Below are 22,971 nucleotides of genomic sequence, written 5' to 3'. Positions count from 1 at the left end.
AGGCCCTCTGTCTGGTTCCCTGTAACCTCATTTCTCGCAATGAGGGAACTGCCAGAAGGCCCTCAGTGCTGGATCTCAGTGTCCGGGCTGAACGATGGGGTGGAGACGCTTCTTCAGGTATACAGGACCGAGGCCGTTTAAAGGTCAGCACCAACAACTTGAATGGTGTTTAGAAACATACTGGGAGCCAATGCAGATCTCTCAGGACCGGTGTTATGTGGTCCCAGCGGCCACTCCCAGTCACCAGTCTAGCTGCCGCATTCTGGATTAATTGCAGTTTCTGGGTCACCTTCAAAGGTAGCCCCACGTAGAAAGCATTGCAGTAGTCCAAGCAGGAGATAACTAGAGCATGCCCCACTCTGGCGAGACAGTCTGTGGGCAGGTAGGGTCTTAGCCTGCATACCAGGTGGAGCTGGTAGACAGCCGCCCTGGACACAGAATTAACCTGTGCCTCCATGGACAGCTGTGAGTCCAAAATGACTCCCAGGCTGCACACCTGGTCCTTCAGGGGCACAGTTATCCCATTCAGGACCAGGGAGTGCCCCACACCCGCCCGCCCCCTGTCCCCCAAAAACAGTACTTCTGTCTTGCCAGGATTCAACCTCAATCCATTAGCTGCCATCCATCCTCCAACCGCCTCCAGGCACTCACATAGGACCTTCACCGCCTTCACTGGTTCTGATTTAAAAGAGAGGTAGAGCTTCATCCCTGATCACACACGGTTCCTTGCTCACATTGCACAGGTGGGTTAACCGATGCCCCTGCCTATTCTAAAGTGATGACGGCAACATTTAAGCTCAGAATTCCTACGCCACAGATTGATTTAATCGAGGCATAGCAGAAGTAAGGAAAAAGCTACATTAAGGCAAGTCCACAGAATAAAAACGGCATCGCCACAGAGCTTGGCTCTATGAATTAAGTTCACGTTGATGCCTGGGGCAAAGAAGCAGGTGCAAGTAATTGCACACAAGCTTTCAATATAAGTAAGGATCTAAATCACTAAATTTCTACTGTTGCTCGTTAAGGCGAGATGCAAAGGAAATAAAAGTGTTGTTGTTGCTCTCATTGTTTTCTTAAAAAGGTTTTCCGGTGGAGGATATGTGCGATTTATCAGCTGAAAGGAAAACCCAGGCATTTACTGAAGATCACAGCCGTGGGTCCTACTGCAGAGAGGGGTGCAGTTTCCTTCCACTTTTTACCTGCAAAAGTGGCTGCTAAAATCCAGCCACTATGCAATCACAGACAGCCTAGTCCATGAATCCACATGGGCATTTTTTCTGTCTCCTGGTCTGCAGATGTTTGGTGCCTGGATTCCCCTGTGAAGAGCTAGGGGAGGGGGCGCAGCCAAGACTCCCCCACTGATCATGTATCTGGTGGGGGGAGTGAAGGAGGCATCTCCACCCCCAATGTGTGTAGCAACCAGTGCCCGATTTACGTATAAGCTAAACAAGCTATAGCTTAGGGCCCCACTCTCTTGGGGCCCCCAAAAAATTTAAAGGGAAAAAAACCTGGGTGTACATTTCCAAAACCTACATACAGCAACAGTGTTTTGTGATGTGTAGCCTCATAATAATAATAATAATAATAATAATAATAATAATAATAATAATTTATTTATACCCCGCCCATCTGGCTGGGCTTTCCCAGCCACTCTGGGTGGCTTCCAACAAAATAATAAAATACAGTAATGCATCAAACATTAAAAGCTTCCCTAAGTAGGACTGCCTTCAGATGTCTTCTAAAAGATGTAAGTAATGGGCCCACCTGCTCCCTAAAATATCACTTAATAATTATCTGTGTATCTGAAGAAGTGTGCTTGCACACGAAAGCTTATACCAAGAACTAACTTAGTTGGTCTTTAAGGTGCTACAGGAAGGAATTTTTCTATTTCGACTTAATAATTAGTTCACTATTACTATACTTCTTAATTGTATTTCAGTTCAACAAATACTTTCATAAAATACAAATTGTGTTATGGCTTTAGATACCTATTAGGTCCGTAAATTACCATATAGCATATATTCAACACAGAAAACAGCGACAAATTTGTTGTTGACAAAGGACAGCTGGATATATAAAGGGCCCCAATACCTTCAGTAGGTTAGGGCCTCATCAAACCTAAGTCTGACCATGGTAGCAGCCATGGCCTGCAGTGACTGTGCTTTTGACTGACATGCGAAGGAGCTCGACACTGTTGGTTATTTGCAATATGGTAGCGCTGCAGAGAGCTTGCTGGCGAGACCATGCATTAAAAAGGGACTCAAAAATAACTTAAACAAGGTTTTAATAACAAAAACAAAACTCCTTATACACTAAATACATCAACAACAAATCAGACCCAACCACCAACCCATCCCCCAGGGTAATGGGAGAGCTAGGTGCTGCTCCTTATATACGACACCCAATTGCCAACACAGCTTAATCAATGCAACTCAGCAGCACCTGCTATGTTTCACAGCTGTAAAGCTGGGTCTCGTTATCTTGCTCTGGCCCCTTAAAGACATACACATCGGGTGGAACAGTGATGAACCTTTACATTTAAAGAAACCATTCAACAGACACGTCTTGGTGTAGGCATGTGGAACTCGAGTGGCTGGGAGGTGTTCGACGGAGGGCAGGGCTGGCCAGAACAGCCCCCTGCATGCATTCTTCCACGCATGTGTGTAGTCTGAGCCGTACACCTGACCATCTAGAGTAGCTCACTGGTAGCTCACACCAAGTTTGCAGCTCCTTTTTTAACCGTGCTTAGCAGTAACTTCAGTGAAAAGGCAACGCTTCATTGTGGGTAACACAGATAACGGAAGTGAGGGATGACAATTTGAATACAGGAGGGGAAAGTTTTCTATGTTTTTAGTGGTTTTTATTTTTATCCAGTGCTTTTTTTCTGGGAGGGACGGGACACATTTTGTGAATATAACGGGAAAAGAAACTAAAAAAAATTAAATTGTTAGTTTCTTCTCTAGCACGATGAATCATCAGTTCTGTTGAATAGCACAGTGAATCATCAGTTCCGTTGCTACCCCCAATGGCAGCCTCATTTTCTATCACGGTGCTTCCTAAGTCTCAGACGGAAGCCAGTGTTTAATGTGTGAAGTAGGGAGTTGGAATCTAGCTCAGAGATTGGTCAGTTTCGATGTTACCACCTCCAATGGCGGCTTCATTTCCTTTCCCGGTGTTTCCTGAGTCTCAGACGGAAGCGAGCGTTTAATGTGTGAAGCAGTGTGGAATGTGGATGCGTGATGTTTTACTGATGAAAGTCGGGAAGATGTTAGTGCACACCACCTCATGCCCATGTGGAAGTTACTGTGAGCTGTCAGCTGTGTAATATGAGGTAATGCATGTTCTTTGTACTTTTGTCCATTTACTGTATGTATTTTTCCCGATTTGAACTATAAAATGGTGATTTTCTTTGAGTGGGAATTAGAGTACTCCTAAACGCGGGTGGCGCTGTGGGTTAAACCACAGAGCCTAGGACTTGCCCATCAGAAGGTCAGTGGTTCAAATCCCCACGACGGGGTGAGCTCCCGTTGCTCAGTTCCTGCTCCTGCCAACCTAGCAGTTCGAAAGCACATCAAAGTGCAAGTAGATAAATAGGTACCACTCTGGCGGGAAGGTAAACGGCGTTTCCCTGCGCTGCTCTGGTTCGCCAGAAGCGGCTTAGTCATGCTGGCCACATGACCCGGAAGCTGTACGCCGGCTCCCTCAGCCAACAAAGCGAGATGAGCGCCGCAACCCCAGAGTTGGTCACGACTGGACCTAATGGTCAGGGGTCCCTTTACCTTTAAACAATTTTTTAAAAGAAAAACAAAACACTGTCTTTATCTGTAAGCCTCCTTGAGGTCAGGGGGGAAAGTGGGGTATAAATAAATATATAGCAACAACAATTTATGTAGGCATTAATTGCAAGCAACTTTGGGAGCCAATCTTGGCTGTAAATCTGCAGGGAGATATATATCTATATCTATATATCTATATCTATATATTTATATCTATATATATCTCTCGCTATATATCTATATATTCACAAATAAATAACCAATCAGTCAACACACATATACCTATTTTGCCAGGTTTGCAGACGCTGGGAGCTCTTTCCAGGGAGTTTCTCCTGTGAGAGAACATTAAAATGTGTAATGTGGCCCCAGTTTTGAAGATGGGAGTGCCTGCCAGATTTCTCTCCAACCCCATTAAAAAGAAAACCCCAAACGCAACGCCAACCAAGGCTCAGCATTACAGGTTTTATCCCACGGCCATATAAACTGGATTTCTGCCAAGTACACAGATGAATCCAATTTAAGCATCTAGCACTGTATGTACAATCCCATATGGTGGGGAGACAGCACATAAAGAGCTGTCATTTAATCTCTCTCGTGCTACAAGAGCCAAGCGACACAAGAAGAAAATCAACAACTCATAAGCTCTTAGGGGAGGGGGACAAAAGGAAAGGAAAGGGATGCATTCCTCCCCCCCCCTTAAAAAAAAACAAAAAACCCCATACTGAAGGGTATACTTGACCAGACCTTAAAAAGGACAGGATTATAACTGGCTTCAGAAAGGTATTAAGCAAAATCAGGGAGGCATTGCTTTCTTGTATATTACATGCTGGCTCTGGGGCAAAAACAAAAGTTCACAAGCCTTATTTCCCAATTAATCTTCCCTTCACGTCTAAGAGCTAGTCACAAAAGCTGAGGTGGCAGACTCTGGTGGGAGCTTTTCCAGCTGTACCAGTTCAAACGGCAAGTAGAAACGGCGGCGTAGTTTTGAAATGTTTCCCCTGATTTAAACACACACACACAAAAAACTTGCATCGGGGGAACGTTAGAAGTGCCCTCCCCCTTATACATCTACCTTATACATGGCTCATGTACCTCAGTGTTGCTTTCTCTGACTGCCAGGGGCTCTTTCAGGTATCAGGCAGGCAGTGACATAGTGTGGGTTGCCAGTGTCCGGGGCCACAGGGAAGGTTGGGAGAGAAGGGAAATGGACAGAGTATGCATGCACATTTAACTGCCTAGTGGTGTCTGCGTCACCCAGAAGATTGCAGCCACAGAGATAAGAAAAGAAGAGTTGCTCCATTGTCTGGAGAGGTCACTTCCTGGTTCATTTTCAACAGAGCCCAGCAACGGAAGCGTGAAGCTGTACTGTGGCAGCAACGGGTGTTGGAATTTTGCACCGCTGACCATTTTGCGCCCTGGGCAACCGCCCCTTTGGCCCCCATGCTACGCCACTGCAGGCAGGAGTCTCTCCCAGACATACCTGGAGATGTCAGATATTGAACCTGCGACCATTTACCCATGAAGCATGAACTTCACAGCACTTCCATCGTCCTGGATATTACTGAAGAGCACTAGCGAAGTAGGAAAGAACAAAAGCTGCCCTGTGCAGACCCACTGGCCCACCTAGCTCAGCGCTATCTACTCTGGATGGCAGTGGCTCTCCAAGATTTCATACGGGGTCTTTGCCAGCCCAACCTGGGTGTGGCTGGCGATTAAATTTGGGCCCCTTCTACATGCCAAGATTGTGCTCTAGCACTTGAGAAGCAGCCCTTCTTGGCAAATCCCTCTCCTTCACGTGCTAGTTTACTTGCAAGGAATACAGTGGTACCTCGGGTTAAGAACGTAATTTGTTCTGGAGGTCCGTTCTTAACCAGAAACTGTTCTTAACCTGAGGTACCACTTTAGCTAATGGGGCCTCCCGCTGCCACCACCGCGCGATTTCTGTTCTCATCCTGAGGTAAAGTTCTTAACCCGAGGTACTATTTCTGGGTTAGCGGAGTCTGTAACCTGAAGAGTATGTAACCTGAGGTACCACTGTACTTTACAAAAGTGAGCATTCAATAATGTCGCACACACCCTCCCACCCTGCAGTATTTATTGATGCAGTTCAGAATCCCACCACCTCGCTCTGCTTAATGTATTGAAGGATTCCTGCGGAGCCTTGCACTCCCAGGACTGAGGCGGCAATCCGATCTCATAACCATCCGCAGCTTTGTAAAGTGCCACTGGAGGTTCGGCAACAATTTGCACTGAGCAGGTTCATAAAAATCTAATTAGCTGCCTCCTATGGTTCTCTCACCAGAGGAGAAAGCGGCCGTGTTAAACCTTAGTCCTTCAGAAATGTAGGTACAAGTGGTTGATATTCTCTTAAAGGAGTTTCAAACCTTCTTCAAAAAAAAAAAAAAAAAAGGAAAAACTTGTGCCATTTACACTTAGCTGTTTCACAATGAGTTTTATTCCCCAAATGTAGGCAACTGAGGACAGAATATTGGTATTTTAATGGAGGATGAGCTAATCAGCAGAAAGTTCACGAAAGCTTGCCCGGCCCTTTTCAGTGATAGCACTGCTGTTAATGAAGGATTTCAACGACGACTTCTGCAACTTTCTCTCTCTTTTAAATGTGTTATCTCTATATGGCAGTTCTGGGCAATGCTCCATATGAGAAACGTCTAGGGTTTTGTTATTGTTGTTGTTGTTTAAACACACACTCAGACTGACTTTGCATATGTGAGCCCAGAGAAGAGAAGGAAGCGAGAGAATATGTTCCTAAGCTTGGGAAGCTGTTCCCAATATTAAAGTGGTTCTCAAGGGAGGGATTTTGGAGGTAGAAGGAGAGAGAAACACTTCCAGGGTTATTTTTAAACCCCTCCTTATAGAGCACAGACATACACCCCCCCTTCATTTTGCTATTTTCTTGAATTTCTCAAGCCCTCTGTGTAAAACTAAGGAACTGTTAGTTACTGAAGCTGTGGAGGATATTTGTGTGTGGGGGGGGAGAATATTTTAAGAGATAAACAGTTATGCAAAAGCGTTTTCCCACTTCTTTTTTGCCACTGTTTTATTTCAGGAAGATAATTGGCTGCAAGTTAAAGTTGCCAGCTCCCCTGAAATTTCCTCAGAGAGGAAGAGAGAAAGATAATGCAGGAATGTGGGGAAGGGATATACCGTATTTTTCGCTCTATAAGACGCACCTAGTTTTTAGAGGAGGAAAACAAGAAAAAAAATATTCTCAATCTTTTATTTCTGTAGAGCCTCTTTTCAAAAGCTTGATTTTGCAAGTGAACAGGAGAAGCAGTTTAACAGGCATTAGTGCTTGGATTTCATTCTCTCACAGAAAGCCCCAGGAAAAAAAAATGTGATCATCTGGCCGTTTGGAGAGACAGAGGCACATGGTTTGGGCAGTGATGGAATCCTAGACTGACTGAAGAGGGAAAACAAGAATAATGTTCTCCTGTCTGTTTGTCAAGTTGCTCAGGTGGCTAAACAAGGGCTATCACACAACAACCTCACAACACCCCAGTGAGGTTAAGGTGGCCCTCTCTGCGCAGCGCCATTCGCTCCATAATACGCACACACATTTCCCCTTACTTTTTAGGAGGAAAAAAGTGTGTCTTATGGAGCGCAAAATACAGTAGCTCTGTAGGAGAGCATGTGCTTCATATGCAGGTTCAATTCCCTTTTTTTTAAAAAAAAAATATTTATTCCAATTTTAAAATTACAAAAAAAGAAAAAAGTAGAAAAAACAAACAAATCACATACATCTTACAAAAAACAGACAATAAAAAGAGAAATACAAAAGACAAAAAATCACAATAGAAAATAACAAAAATCGATTAAACCATTACAACCGTCTTCCCATTTACTTGTTTCCATGACTTCCTCTCACCTCCCTGCTTTGTATTCTAATTTGAATCGTATCTCCAGCAAATCCTTCTAACCTTCTTTTCTTTTACTTATTTTAACATTCGAAAGTATTTAATTCTCCTCTATCTTTATTTTACACTTCATATTTACTTATTCATATGCAGGTTCAATTCCTGAAGGAGCGTCTCCACCCCCATCGTTCTGCCCGGATGCTGAGGTCCAGCACCGAGGGCCTTCTGGCGGTTCCCTCATTGCGAGAAGCAAAGCTACAGGGAACCAGGCAGAGGCTTTCTCGGTAGTGGCGCCCGCCCTGTGGAACTCCCTCCCATCAGATGTCAAAGCGATAAACAACTACCTTACATTCAGAAGACATCTTAAGGCAGCCCTGTTCAGGGAAGTTTTTAATGTGTGACATTTTAGTGTATTTTTGGTTTCTGTGGAAGCCGCCCAGAGTGGCTGGGGAAACCCAGCCAGATGGGAGGGGTACAAATAATAAATTATTATTATTATTATTCCTGGCACCTCTGAGTAGGACTGTGAGCAATTCCTGCCTGAAACCCTGAAGAGCCACTGCCAGAAAGTTTAGACGATGAGGACCAAGATCAACTAAGGGTCTGATTCAGTATAAGGCAGCTTCCTATGATTCTACAAACCTAATATATATCACGGAGCAAGAAAAAACCTGCCTCCATTATGGGCTGGCTAGTTCCAGCCACTCAGCCCCATACCTTTGCCTCAGTGTGGGAGCTGTTGCCCAGCGACTACCAGCAAGGGAAGACTTGTCTGCTTCATGGGCTGAGAGTCTCAGGCTCTGTGGCATAGAAGTCGGAGGCTGATGACCGACACCAGAGAAGGTCAAGGTCAAGGGCAGGAAATTCGACCTGTGTGGTTCAGATACCAACGGGACAACTTGTTGTTTCCTGATACCGCAACTGAATATGATTTTTCGCGTAACGAGGCCACTTTTGAGAGCCTATCGGACCATAAAGCGGGATATTATTATCCTAAATGAATGAGCAAGCATTCTAATTTGGGTACAAATAAGGGACTGGAACTCTGAAGATAGGCCCTGGAGACCAAACTCCAAAACTGCACCCACACAGCTGAATGTACAAGGCGCACAACCCTCCACAATTGCCCTCCCCACATACAATTCAAAAGGATTTCGCACCATTCCCTGCATATTCCCCACATACCCTAGTTTAACATTCTTTCATGGCAGAGCTCCTCTTTCATCTGACCAACTTCACAGTCTCTCTTTCTCCATGGTCAACACAGCCCTCCTAGCCTTTCTATCTGGCCCTTGGGATTCTCCCTAAGCCAGAGTTTAGGACTAGAGAAAGAGACAGAAGCAGGGGGGAAGTACGCTAAAGAGAAGGAGAAAAACCCAGCTCTTTAAGACCACAGGGATTCCTATTGTCTGGCGTCAAAACAACTCATCTGCCAATCACAGCACTGACTACGCTCATTGGATAAAAGCATGGAAAGGTGGGAGAAGCCAGTGTGACTCATCTCATAGAAATCACATACAGGGTACCTGCACATTTTGTTTCATAACTTTATTTCTAGGAAAGCTAGAAACGTACTTTAAGAAAGAAATCTGAGTCTGGGGCCGCTACTGGCTGTGCGCCCAATACATCAGTACTTCCTGTACCCACCTCTTGTCAGCCTTGCTCCCAATTTTTCATCATCAACAGAATACCTTACCTGATAACCGAAGTGCTATTGGCACCAACCACATCACTCACTCAATCCCTAGTCACATCCTCTGCCACTCTTAAAAATCAAGCCAGCCCAAGCTATATGTTGCTATGTCCATGTGGAGCTGCCACGAACATGCTCCAAAAAGGTTTGTTTGTATTTTCCGTGTTTTCCTTCTCTACTCTCATTCTGCAGAAGTCTCAGGTTATGTCCTTTTAAAAATTAATGTTGCTCCATTCAAATAAAAGTGCATTGCTAATGGCTTTTATGCTTCATCTGACAGAACACCCTTCATTTGTTCATTTACACGCCGGCAGTCAACAGTGTTATGAAACACCTTTTATTGCCAAGATGTGTGAAGATGTACAGCATCTCGTGGAAGGCAAAGATTTGTTGTTCTTTTTTTTAATTTGACATGATCATAAAGCACAGAACCCAGACTGGCCTTTTTATTATGGATCCAGCAATAATTAATAATTTCAACAATATCGGCTTCTCCTTCCGATCAATAGTGAGGTATTTTTCCCGTCAGACTTTGCATTGATTTAACTGAAATTGATTTACTATGAATACATATATTGACAGGTTTTTAACTGTGACCTTCAGGGTAATATATTACTGTGGGCTTTGAAGTTAAAAAGTGCCTTCATTTATACAGAAAATAGTTCCCAGAGAGAGAGAGAGAGAGGGAGAGAGAAAGAAAGAAAGAAAGAAAGAAAGAAAGAAAGAAAGAAAGAAAGAAACCCACTTCTCTGAAGTTTACTGTTTAATAAAACAGCTGTAAAATATTTACACTCATATCTAAGAACAAAAATGGATCTGAAAATTTGCCCTTTTGGTTAAAACCTTCTCAATGAAATTTCATTCAAAACGCTTATTATTTCTGCATTTGGTGCTTTGCCAGTGTACGAGTATATTGATGTAGACAGAGAGGTGTTAGTCCAGGTAAAACCAGCAAGGTCATAGCATGGTGTTAAGCCACATGCTTTTGCATCCAGAACATAGCTGTCAACTTTCCTCTTTTCTTGCGAGGGATCGTATTCGGAATAAGGGAATTTCCCTTTTGAAAAGGGAAACGTTGACAGCTATGATCCAGAAGGCTCCCTGGTTCAATCCTGAGCACCTGCAGTTAAAAGAACGTCATGGGCTGCAAAGGGTCTCTGCTTGATCATTACCAATTGGAGCAGAAAGTACCAGGTTATTTCATTGATTTTTTTCTTCATTTAGCTGCCCTTCAGTAGAACTCTCTCAGTGCATTAAAATAATACAATGAATGCAGAAAAATCACTTAAACCAAGAAAGCTGATGAAGGGGTGGGAGAAGCAAAAAAACATTTAACAGTGCAGTAAATGTGCATGTCACCGACACGGCACCTGGTGAGCTTTCCTGGGGAAAGTGGGTTGCAGCAACTGAGACGAAGACCCTCTTCTGCATCAGTTGTGTAGTGTTTGAGGGACTAATTATCTGAATAAGCAACAGCCGATTCCTATGTGCTAGTTCTTCAGAGCATTTTGATATTTCATCTCTTCATTCCATTTCCCCCCCACTGGGTCTGAGCCAGAGACTTGCATTTCACAAAGCTCCTGGCCTGTCTCCAGACTTCAGAAGTGTCAAGGCTAACACACTTGCAGCATATACAGTCACGAACGCATGAAGCATGAAAGAGGGGATAAGGAACTCCCAATGGGAAGGGATATGAGGAAGGCAAACACCAAGCAGCAGCAAGGGGCAGCAGCTCCCAGCACATGATGTTGTGGAAGGTGGACCAAGACTCATAACAAAAGAAGAATCCTCCTGTGTCAGCCCACACCCATGCATGAATCATGCACGCACACATCGGCAACCGTGTTCTGGCTTTTCCCCCGAATGAGGAATGTTGTTGTTGTTTAGTCGTTTAGTCGTGTCCAACTCTTCGTGACTCCATGAACCAGAGCACGCCAGGCACTCCTGTCTTCCACTGCCTCCTGCAGTTTGGTCAAACTCATCTTGGTAGCTTCAAGAACACTGTCCAACCATCTTGTCCTCTGTCGTCCCCTTCTCCTTGTGCCCTCCATCTTTCCCAACATCAGGGTCTTTTCCAGGGAGTCTTCTCTTCTCATGAGGTGGCCAAAGTATTGGAGCCTCAGCTTCAGGATCTGTCCTTCCAGTGAGCACTCAGGGCTGATTTCCTTCAGAATGGAGAGGTTTGATCTTCTTGCAGTCCATGGGACTCTCAAGAGTCTCCTCCAGCACCATAATTCAAAAGCGTCAATTCTTCGAGTGCAATCAGCCTTCTTTATGGTCCAGCTCTCACTTAGGAACATGCAACTCTCCGCCCTCTGAACTTTGCATTGGTAAGTCAGCGACAAATCACACTTTTAGCTTGATGGGACCTTTCCAAATATTGAGGAGGAGCGGGTTGTGGTTTATGCAGTGAAATCGCTGGGGAAGCAGACCCTAGCACAGCTGTTCTCAACCTGTGGGTCTCCAGATGTTGTTGGACTACAACTGCCATCATTCCTGAGCTCTGGCTTTGCTAGCTAGGGGTGATGGGATTTGTAGTTCAACAACATCTGGGGACCCACAGGTTGAGAAAGGCTGCTCTAGGAGGACTGAAAACGGTGTGGCTGAGACTACAGAGGCCCCAAGGTGGGAAGAGGAGACCTAGGGAAGAGGAAGGGCAGGTGAGAAGAACCAGCTACATCTCTCATGTTCGTCTCTCACCATAGCAATGATGGGGATCAGTTGCGGGGTGGGCAGCAAGTGCAGCGGGTTTGGATCAGGTGTCCTCTTTCCAAATGTAGCAGCAGAGGCAGCAGCATCGGTGGTGGAGGGGACATCATAGAGGGGAGAGACAGCAGGCATGGCATGGCAGAAAAGCACACACAGCAGTGCAGGAGCTGCCCACTAAGGGTGGAATGCCACTGGCAGAGCAGCATGCAGCAGAATCCAATTCTCCTGTTCCCTACAGTATGGTGGCGGTCTAAATCACTGAGCCTCTTGGGCTTGCCGATCGGAAGGTCGGCGGTTCGAATCCCCGCGACGGAGTGAGCTTCCGTTGCTCTGTCCCAGCTCCTGCCAACCTAGCAGTTCAAAAGCACACCAGTGCAAGTAGATAAATAGGTATCGCTCCGGCAGGAAGGTAAACGGTGTTTCTGTGCACTCTGGTTTCCGTCACGGTGTCCCGTTGCGCCAGAAGCAGTTTAGTCATGCTGGCCACATGACCTGGAAAGCTGTCTGTGGACAAACGCTGGCTCCCTTGGCCTGAAAGTGAGATGAGCACTGCAACCCTATAGTCACCTTTGACTGGACTTAACCATCCAGGGGTCCTTTACCTTTACCTTTACCTTTGTCGGTGGTGGTGATGGGAGAGACACAGCGTTGCCTTCTTTCCTCCCAACCATATAACATCTTGGAGAAAGAGAGACTGTGACAATGGAGAGTAGGATAGTCCCGACCTAACAACGAGAGGCCTTGGAAAAAGTGAGATAGTGGTCCATTCTCAAGTTATGGACATGATACTAGGGTCTTGATGATTTCACATGATGGTAGGTTCTTAAATAACAGTATAAAAAGCACATCCATCATGATGATGAGAAATGTATCAGCTACTGTCTGAATGTAAGATTATGGAGGGTAGTAACGACAAAAGGTCTTGGTGGCCTATGTAAAAGAAATATTGGACCTGGGCAGACAGAGGTTGCCATGGTAATGTGGTGTGTGAGGTGACAGGACAGAAAGAGCCTTTTTTTAAAAGCAAGGTCTGATGGGAAGAAGGGAGAAAAGAAACGACAAAGGGATGCCTTTGACTTGAGTGCTCCACTACTGTGGGGAACAAGTTCCTCTTGAGACAACCAGGCTGTAAGATCTAGACTCCCTCCATCTTAATTCAGATGGAAGTATGCGAATAAATCATAGTTCTTAAAGCTATGGCAGTCTCCATAGCATCTTGATTCTCCAAAGCAGCACAGACCTGGGGTAAATGCCCTGGAATTTTGCTACCACTTGGCAAAGAGTGTGGGTGGCACCCAACTTTTGTAATAATACATATAATGAATTAAGCTAGCTTGACATATAGCGGCAAGGATGACAAAATAGAGAGGAAATATAAAACTGTTCGTTGATGTCTTTAGCTAACTATTAAACCATTCATCACTTGCATATTAATTATTATTATTATTTTCATAGTTACTATCACTGTTTTGCCCTGCCTTTCTAATACACAAACATTACTTACAATGAAGCTGCAGGCAGGATCTAGCAATGCTTTAAAGCTCTTTAAACTGCATAGCTTCTGATGGAACTTACCAAATGTTCTGTTAATGCAACCTAATGGCGCCTGCCTTTCGTTTCGTCTTGGCAATTGCATTATCAAGCGAATAAACTCAACACAGCAAGCGCCACTCAAAGCCGCCTTAAGAGGATACAAGGAAGGAATGCATGAAAAATACGCAACCCAAATATTCCCCGGCTCTGAGCAACAGCAACAGACCCCACAACAAGGCGAGCTCTGTTTCGGCAACGCGCACCAGCCCACACATGAAGCTGATGTGCTTGAGCTAAGGGACACACCAGCCAATCTAGCCCAGAGCTCCGCTAGCAATGAATATCCAAAAATAGTTTCATGTGATCGTCGGGGTGATGCACAAAGCAGGCTTCTTTCTCCTATGAATCAGGATTAGGGAAGTATGATAATGATTCCTCCATCACCACCCGCCGCCCCCCTCCTCCAACAGCTCTTCCAGAGAGACAAATCTGCAGATCTTTTTCTCGAAATAGTTCAACAAACTCTCAGAATTTCTTGCAGACAAGCTCAGAGAGGTGAGGCAGTCAGGTCAGGCCTGCGCCCTTCCAAGTGTGGCGAGGAGGAAAGGAGCTGGAGGTTGGGAACTAGAATTAATTTATCCTGAAGAAATCTGGCCTAGTAATGGAATAATAATAATAATAATAATAATAATAATAATAATAATAATAATAATTTATTTATACCCCGCCCATCTGGCTGGGTTTCCCCAGCTACTCTGGGTGGCTTCCAACAAAATATTAAAATACAGTAATGTATCAAACATTAAAAGCTTCCCTAAACAGGGCTGCCTTCAGATGTCTTCTAAAAGTCTGGTAGTTGTTGTTTTCTTTGACATCTGGTGGGAGGGCGTTCCACAGGGCGAGTGCCACTACCGAAAAGGCCCTCTGCCTGGTTCCCTGTAACCTCACTTCTCACAGTGAGGGAACCGCCAGAAGGCCCTTGGCACTGGACCTTAGTGTCTGGGTAGAATGATGCGGGTGGAGACGCTCCTTCAGGTGTACTGGACTGAGGCCATTTAGGGCTTTAAAGGTCAGGACCAACACTTTGAATTGTGCTCAGAAACGTACTGGGAGCCAATGTAGGTCTTTCAAGACCGGTGTTATATGGTCTCGGCAGCCGCTCCCAGTCTCCAGTCTAGCTGCCGCATTCTGGATTAGTTGTAGTTTCCGGGTCACCTTCAAAGGTAGCCCCACATAGAACCTTTGCTTACAGGAATTAATTCACGCAAAACTAACAGAACAAAATCCCAATGTGGCTTAGGGCTTTTTGTGGGCAGAAAGAAGAAGACCCAACGGCAGCAATCAGTAAGGCCAGAATGAGATTTAGCAAATGAAGGGATGTGGGTTACCTCCAGGAGTGCTGTTAGGTACATCCTGATGTGGACCCCCCCTCCCAAAACTGGGACTTACAACTTCCACCATCCCTCACCACTGGCCATACTTGTTGGGGCAAATGGGAGCTGTGGTTCAAAACATCTAGGGGTCACCAGGAAGATTTTGTCTGACGAAAGGGTAGGAATATTTTAATAATAATAATAATAATAATAATAATAATAATAATAATATAATAATAATAATAACAACAACAACAACAATAAAACTAATAAAAATTTATTATTTATACCCCGCCCATCTGGCTGAGTTTCCTCCTGGGCGGCTTCCAATCAAATGTTAAAAACAATACAGCATTAAATATTTAAAACTTCCCAAAACAGGCCTGCCTTCAGATGTCTTTTAAAGATAAGATAGCTACTTATTTCCTTCACATCTGAAGGGAGGGCGTTCCACAGGGCGGGTACCACTACCGAGATGGCCCTCTTCCTGGATCCCTGGTCAGCACCAACACTTTGAATTGTGCTCAGAAACGTACTGGGAGCCAATGCAGATCTCTCAGGACCGGTGTTATGTGGTCCCGGCGGCCCCTCCCAGTCACCAGTCTAGCTGTGGCATTCTGGATTAATTACAGTTTGCAATGGCAGCCTCCTAACTGTGCGAGCTGCTCTTGATATTGCTTCAACAGGCTGCCAAATATAGTCATCCAATCTACAAATGGGATACTATGTTCTGCAAAACATTTGAGTGTGCGCAGTAAAACATAGTTTTTAAAATAATAATAATAATAACACAGAATATGGTTGCTTTCTCCCCCGCCACACACACAAAGGTTTCCTGTATACCATCCAGAGAATGGAATGCAACAAGCTCGAGTGTTTAAGAGCGACACCTCGAATCCCTTTGGAATGACACATGGATGTCTTGCAGCGACCAACTTCAGAGGAGCGACACCACAAATGAAATTGACTTGGGCAGTTCAGAGTAAGAGCACTGGAGGGGCCTCCCCCTGACAGGCCTACCATACCTCTTAGTCAAGCAATCCTCTGGGGTGCTCACCCCCAGGGTTATATCCAGAACTATTGGCAGCACTACCGTGAACTACTGACCCCAATCTAAGTCTTGTGAGCGATTCATAGCCTTGGCTGGCATAGCATTAACTTCTCTGAGCGGGCTTACGTTAAGAATTAGATCCCCGAGGGCCAGCTACCTGAAAGGGATTCTCATAATTTGTCAGAGTGAGTTTCCATCAATGAATCCACCAACCATTTAAGGTCCGTTTTTCTTCTTTTCTCCATTAAAATGCTCCCTCCTTCCGCCCACAACCTGCCACTTCATCCTTGGTTGTTGATAGGAAAAAGAGAGGGTGTACTGCCTTGCAAAATATACTTACTGGCCTTGCAGACAACAACAACAACAGAAGGAGAAGACGATCTCATGTATGTTATGTTATAGGGTAGCTTTACCCTAGAGTCTGGAAAGCTATGAATGAATATGAAACTGTTACTTGTTACATACGTTTTGCTTAACCTGGTATGGCATATATGGACTGAAATTTGGGATGTGTCATTTTAACTAAGATACAGTGGTCCCTCTGGTTACGCACTTAACTCGTTCTGGTGGTCCGGTCTTAACCTGAAACTGTTCTTAACCTGAAGCACCACTTTAGCTAATGGGGCCTCCCGCTGCCGTTACGCCACCGCCGCGCAATTTCTGTTCTCATCCTGAAGCAAAGTTCTTAACCCGAGGTACTATTTCTGGGTTAGTGGAGTCTGTAACCTGAAGCGTCTGTAACCTGAAGCGTATGTAACCCGAGGTACCACTGTATTGGTTTTCATGCACACTTCCCCCTAACGTATGCATTTGGTGAGAGAACTGCATGGTGAAATTTGGAGAAGTGTGAATTTCAAAGGATGGCTGTGTTTCGGGTTCGAAAAGTGCAAATCTGAGATTTGCCTTTAAATGCAGCCTGAATCTAATTTGCATCCTGCATGAGAGTTCCAAACAAAACCTAGGAGTTTTGAGGCACTGCAATGTGGATTCTGCTGTCTTCCAGGCAGAAAGGGGAACACTCTCGAGAATGGGCAAAGTCAGCAGTCGAGACAACATGGGTAATACAAAGCCAATATGTTCCAGCAAGTAGGAGGAGGTGTAAAGTCTTAGTCCAGTTGAGACGCAGGAGGAGAGAGACTGGGAGACATATGGCTGCGTTTGTGCCTCCTATAGCAGCTGTCGTCGCTTCCCCATTTGAAAAACTGCAAGTTGAAAATAATGGACTACAAACGGCATGTGTTCCACAGACATTTCTTTTTTAAACCTGCTGGTAATGATATGTAATAGCCATTCAAAAATGGGAGCACCTGATTACATCTCTAGCCGGTACATAGTATGCTTTAGGTCCCAGTTGCCTGAATAATTCTCACTGAAAAAGGGAACCAGAAATGTCAGGCAACATGTTCAGTGTCCAAAGTGCATGCTTCTCTCTTTACCAGCTGCTGTGGTATCGAGATGCTAGGTAAAGGTAAAGGGACCCTTGACCATTAGGTCCAGGCGTGGCCGACTCTGGGGTTGCTGCGCTCATCTCGCTTTATTGGCCGAGGGAGCCGGCGTACAGCTTCCAGGTCATGTGGCCAGCATGGCTAAGCTGCTTCTGGTGAACCAGAGCAGCGCACGGAAATGCCGTTTACCTTCCCGCCAGAGCGGTACCTATTTATCTACTTGTACTTTGAACTTTGACGTGCTTTCGAATTGCTAGGTTGGCAGGAGCAGGGACCGAGCAACGGGAGCTCACCCTGTCATGGGGATTCGAACCGCCGCCCTTCTGATCGGCAAGTCCTAGGCTCTGTGGTTTAACCCACAGCGTCACCCACATCCCTATATTGAGATGCTACATGGGCACAAACTTCCCAGTTCCTTCAGCCCTGTGACTGAAGATAATTTACTAGTCAGACACCTCCTCGCCATACAGCTAGGAGCGTTTTCTTTGTGACATGTTTGGTGAGCCTCAGTTAGCGTAGAATAATTTACAGTGGGATCAGATGAAGATGGTGATGATGTATTATTTATGCCCTGCCCATCTGGCTGGGTTTCCCCAGCCACTCTGAGCGGCTCCCAACAGAATACAGTGGTACCTCTATTTACGAACTTACTTCGTTCCAGAGGTCCATTCTTAACCTGAAACTGTTCTCAACTAGAGGCGTGCTTTCACTAATGGGGCATCTTGCTGCCCTTGCGCTGCTGGCACATGATTTCTGTTCTCATCCTGGGGCAGAGTTCTCAACTCAAGGTAACTCTTCCAGGTTAGCGGAGTTTGTAACCTGAAGAGTTTGAAACCTGAGGTGTTTGTAACTCGATGTATCACTGTATTAAAAGCACGATATTAAAAACTTCCATAACAGGGCTGCCTTCAGATTTCTTCTAAAAGTCAGAGAGTTATTTATTTCCTTGACATCTGATGGGAGGGCATTCCACAGGGCGGGCACCACTACTGAGATGGCCCTCTGCCTGGTTCCCTGTAACCTCACTTCTTGCAGTGAGGGAACCGCCAGAAGAGCCTCGGAGCTGGACCTCAGTGTCTGGGCTGAACAATGGGGATGGTGTTTCCTGCTTGGCAGGGGGTTGGACTCGATGGCCCTTGTGGTCTATTCCAACTCTATGATTCTATGAGACACTCCTCCAGGTATACAGGGCTGAGGCCGTTTAGGGCTTTAAAGGTCAGCACCAACACTTTGAATTGTGCTCGGAAACGTACTGGGAGCCAATGTAGGTCTTTCATTACCGGTGTTAAATGGTCCTGGTGGCCACTCCCAGTCACCAGTCTAGCTGTCGCATTCTGGATTAGTTGTAGTTTCTGGGTTACCTTCAAAGGTAGCCCCACGTAGAGCGCATTGCAGTAGTCTAAGCTGCTACACTTCACTCCAAACAGCCATTAGAAACAGCAGACCCCGAGTTCTCCTTCCTGTCTTACTCACACAAAGACCCAGAATAGTTAGACATATCACGGGAAAAGAGGGCAGAACTCAGTATCGCACTTAACACAGCACTGTTGCTGAAACCATCATCGCATGGTACATTTCCTGGGTTCTGCCACTGGCAGCCAACGCTACAGAAATCAGGTGGGGAAAACAAGTGATATTGATGAACATAAGCAGGTGTACCCTCCCAGTAAGGCCAATGTGCTTTCAGACATTGGTGGCGGGATTAGCAACACAGCCACTAGCATGCTGATGGACAATGTGTGTGGGTCGTGCTTTGAAAACGGGAAGAAAGGAATTGCTCTTATCCTAACGGACAGGCAACTCCTAATATGCATGTCGATCTATTCTTGTTTACCTCTAGGTGGTCGCTCTGGCCCCATGACGCCTCTCCGCGCAACAGTTCATGCAGGAGAACATCAAAGCAATCTCAAGTATGCTCTCATGCAACCGTTTCCCTCCTGCGGTCCTTTGCGTTTCCTACCTTGCGTGAGCAGCTGGAGGTTTCGGACTTCCTCGCGCACCTTGAGCTGGAGGACCTGCTGAAGAATGTGCTGCCGCAAGCTCTCCTGGGCAATCCCCATCCGCTCCAGCTTTTTGTCTGTCAGCCTGAGCAGCGCACGGCCTGTATCCAAAAAAAGAAGAGAGAGAGAGATTACCCAAGGATTTCCATTTAATGAATAAAATTTCTACATGCTGTAAATGTCCTTATTCTAGCAGATAAAACCCGCCTGCCTTGCTAATATCCCTCCCCTGTGAAACAATCTGATTCACAACAGGGCAGGCGCTGGGGTGGGAAAAAAAGGTGCGTGTTGGCTCAGCAAGTTAATTAGCTTCCACTCCGGAGATCCAGGTTCAGAGCTGGACTAGTACAGTCACCAGAAATGGGGTGGGGGTGGGGGAAAGCTTGCCTTGAATCCAATGCATACACTGGTAGAAGACTTGCTAGCCTATGGAAGTAAAAGTGGAGCCACAGGGAAAAGACCGCAGTTTAAGGGTGGAGGAGTACATGCTTTGAATGCAGAAGGTCTCAGGTTCCCTGGCCTCTCCAGCTAAAGGAGGGGAGAGGAACCTGTGACCTGAAGCCCAATTTCTTGCGGTAGGAGGGAGTCCAGAGGGGGAGAGTGAGGGGGTAAAAGTGGGGCCGGGGAAGGCTGAAATGGATCGAGTGAGGGAGAAGCAGGAGGGATAGTGCAAGTGGATAGGGTCATATTTCAGGCAAGAGTGACCTATACCCCGTCCCCAGAGAAGGGGGCACCAGAAAGGGAGGTGGAGGGAGAAGGGAGAAGGAGAGACACAGAGAGGAAAGGCAGACGAGAGACAATTGGGGATGGCCCCCATCACATTTGGATCTGGCCCCCACCCACCTCAGCTATGGCACCAAGTGTAGGATGGGTAGGTATGGCTTCTCCAAAATGGCCTGGTGGGCCAAGCAGAGAGGCCCAGTAGCCCATCGCATGGGCTAAAAGCCCCCCAGCCCTGCCCAACAAACAGGTTGTCTACAGGGGCCCAAGAGCATGACCTGGTAGAAAGGCAGCTTTATTTATGTACTTCCTTTGTTGCCTTTCCTTTCGACCAAGGGTTTACCCCTCAAGGTGGTTTGCAACTCAAAGCAACAGAAAAGCCACGGAAGGACAATGGAACAAGTAGTTTACATTTCTGACTACAGTCTGAGACTCCTTAGGGGAGTGATAAAGAGGGATATCAAATCCAAACTCTTCTTCTTCTTCTCCAGCTTGCTAATATCCTTCTTAAATTGTGATGCCCAGAACTGGACACAGTACTTCAGGTGTGGTTTCACCAAAGCAGAACAGAGAAGTACTATTACTTCTCTTGACCTGGACGTTATACTTCTGTTGATGCAGTCTGGAATAGCATTTGCTTTTTTTTGCAGCTGCATCGCCCTGTTGACTTATGTTAAGCTTGTGGCCCACAAGCTTAAGCAATTTACTGACCTGATGGAAAATGTATTAGTCCTTTACAAGCCTTGGGTATAAATGACTGCCAAGTTTGTGGTTGTTGGACTTCAGTTTGTATAAGCCCCAGCCAGTACAGCGATGGTGAGTGCTGTCGTCTTAACAACATCCTCATTCCGGCATTAGATAGTTACATCCTTGGAGCTGTGGCTCCACCATAATGATGAATGCAATGCTAAACCCTACCCAAGCATGTAATGGGCTAACTATTCATTTTAAACCCATTATTCTTTTGCGGGGGGTGGGCAAGGTTGCAGGGAAGCCATCTGACACTGTCAAGAAAATTCTGGGTGGAGAAGGGGAAGAGTTAACATGAAATTGTACATCATGATTACTGGAAGCGGTTCAGTAAGTAATTTACTGTTCTGATGGGAAATGTATCGATCCTTTACAAGTCTTGGGTATAAAAGACTGTTAAGACAGTCCTGTTTTTCAGATGAACCTATTCAGGAGGACCTGAGGATTTTAATACGAGGAAATAGTCAGAACTTGAATTCCCAACTGAAGTATAAATTCAGGCACAAATCATATTAGGCTGTTTTGCAAATGCACTGCCGAACGGGAGACAACTGTTTTTAGTGCTCTCAGGAAGGACGGAGCAGACCCGCAAAGCAAATTAAGCACAAATCTAAAACTTTAGCAAGCAGACCCATAAATCTGCATTACTTGCTCTGTGCAGATTCACAAACGTTATTTCCCGGATGCTCTCTAACTCTTCCCTAAATACATCCACACACATATGCTATTTGTGTCTCAACAAGCCTTCGAAAAGCTTTATCCCAGTCCTGGATCCGAATTGATTTTATGCATGTGTTGCTGTTTAAAACTGTTTTTATATTCATAGTTTTTTTAAAATGGTTTTTTCTTAATAGGGCATCATTGTTTTTAACTGTTTTTATACAGGCGGCAACCGATTTGAGCGGGGGTTACGCTCCTGACCCCCCCCCCCGCCGGCATGTCAACAGAGCACACATAAGCCCACTCTGCCCTGATACGCCCCCTGTTCCATCCCCTTTTCCGGCCACTTCCAGGTTGCTGCGATGCGCACATGCGCAGTCAAGCATCCATTGGACACACATAAATCAGTCACTGCCTGTACATGAAACTCATGTAATTGTTTTATATGTGTTATTACGTAAATATCTTTGAGATGCCTTGCAGGAAAGCAATTCGTAAATGAAATAAACAATGCAATATAACATAATCTGGAATGTAATGTGTATGTAAGGATCATTCTCAAGTGCTTTTCTATACTCTTCCCCCAGCCTTCCCCTTTCCTGGCCGATCCTTCCTTCAAGTTTCACACACAGCTTGATTGAACAGCGCTAGTGCATTTATGGGATGCTCGTCAAATAAAGAGCCTGCAAAACCTCTTCTGTTTGAAATGGCTGGAGTGGAGCTGTCAGCATATTAGATTGTATCTGGCAGCAGCTGGATACACTGTCCATGTTAATGTGATGTTACGCAGAAAGCTAGACACCAGTGCAACAGATAACCCCATTTATCTCATGGAATCATAGAATTGTAGAGTTGGAAGGGACTAGGACCCTCGTACCTACGGGACTGCCTCTCCCGGTATGCCCCACGGAGAGCCTCAAGGTCCATAAATTGCAACATCCTAGTGGTCCCGGGCCCTAAGGAAGTCAGATTAGCCTCAACCAGAGCCAGGACCTTTTCAACACTGGCTCCGGCCTGGTGGAACGCTCTGTCTCATGAGACCAGGGCCCTGCAGGATCTGATTTCTTTCCGCAGGGCCTGTAAGACAGAGTTGTTCTGCCTGGCCTTCGGCTTGGAATCAATTTGATTCCCTCCCCCTCTTCTTTTTTCCTTTCTCCTCCTGTGATGAAACTCCTATTTGGGGACCTCCCTGGTTTTTTTTCTGGCCCATGTAGGACCAGTCTAGATAGTTAGCCTTGGTGAAGACTTGACCCAAAAAAGTTTTGATTTGAGTTTCCATTGAAATGAGGCTGTATTTTAATGTCTTAATGTTGTATTTTAATCTTGTTTTAAAGTTGTATTTCAATCAATTTGTTTTTATATCGGGTGTCAGCCAGCCTGAGCCCG

At 45.5% G+C, this 22,971-nt stretch overlaps 1 protein-coding gene across 5 annotated transcripts in view; it reads right to left on the bottom strand.

Annotated features, from left to right (window-relative positions):
- The window catches only part of SAMD12 (sterile alpha motif domain containing 12), a 210,476-nt gene that overhangs the window by 110,830 nt on the left and 76,675 nt on the right, over positions 1-22,971 (bottom strand). For all 5 annotated transcript variants that reach the window (XR_013988293.1, XM_081012909.1, XM_081012906.1 and 2 more), the window contains exon 4: positions 19,416-19,556. Coding sequence is in view for 4 of the 5 variants with exons in the window: in XM_081012909.1 (XP_080869035.1) it covers positions 19,416-19,556 (141 nt within the window). In the remaining variant the exon portion in view is untranslated. The remainder of the gene's footprint in view (positions 1-19,415; positions 19,557-22,971) is intronic.

The sequence above is a fragment of the Podarcis pityusensis genome (assembly GCF_964106645.2).
Source record: "Podarcis pityusensis genome assembly, chromosome: 7".
NCBI lineage: Eukaryota > Metazoa > Chordata > Lepidosauria > Squamata > Lacertidae > Podarcis > Podarcis pityusensis.
The sequence above is the reverse complement of the archived record's forward strand: the minus strand, read 5'-3'. Positions and strand labels throughout refer to the sequence as shown.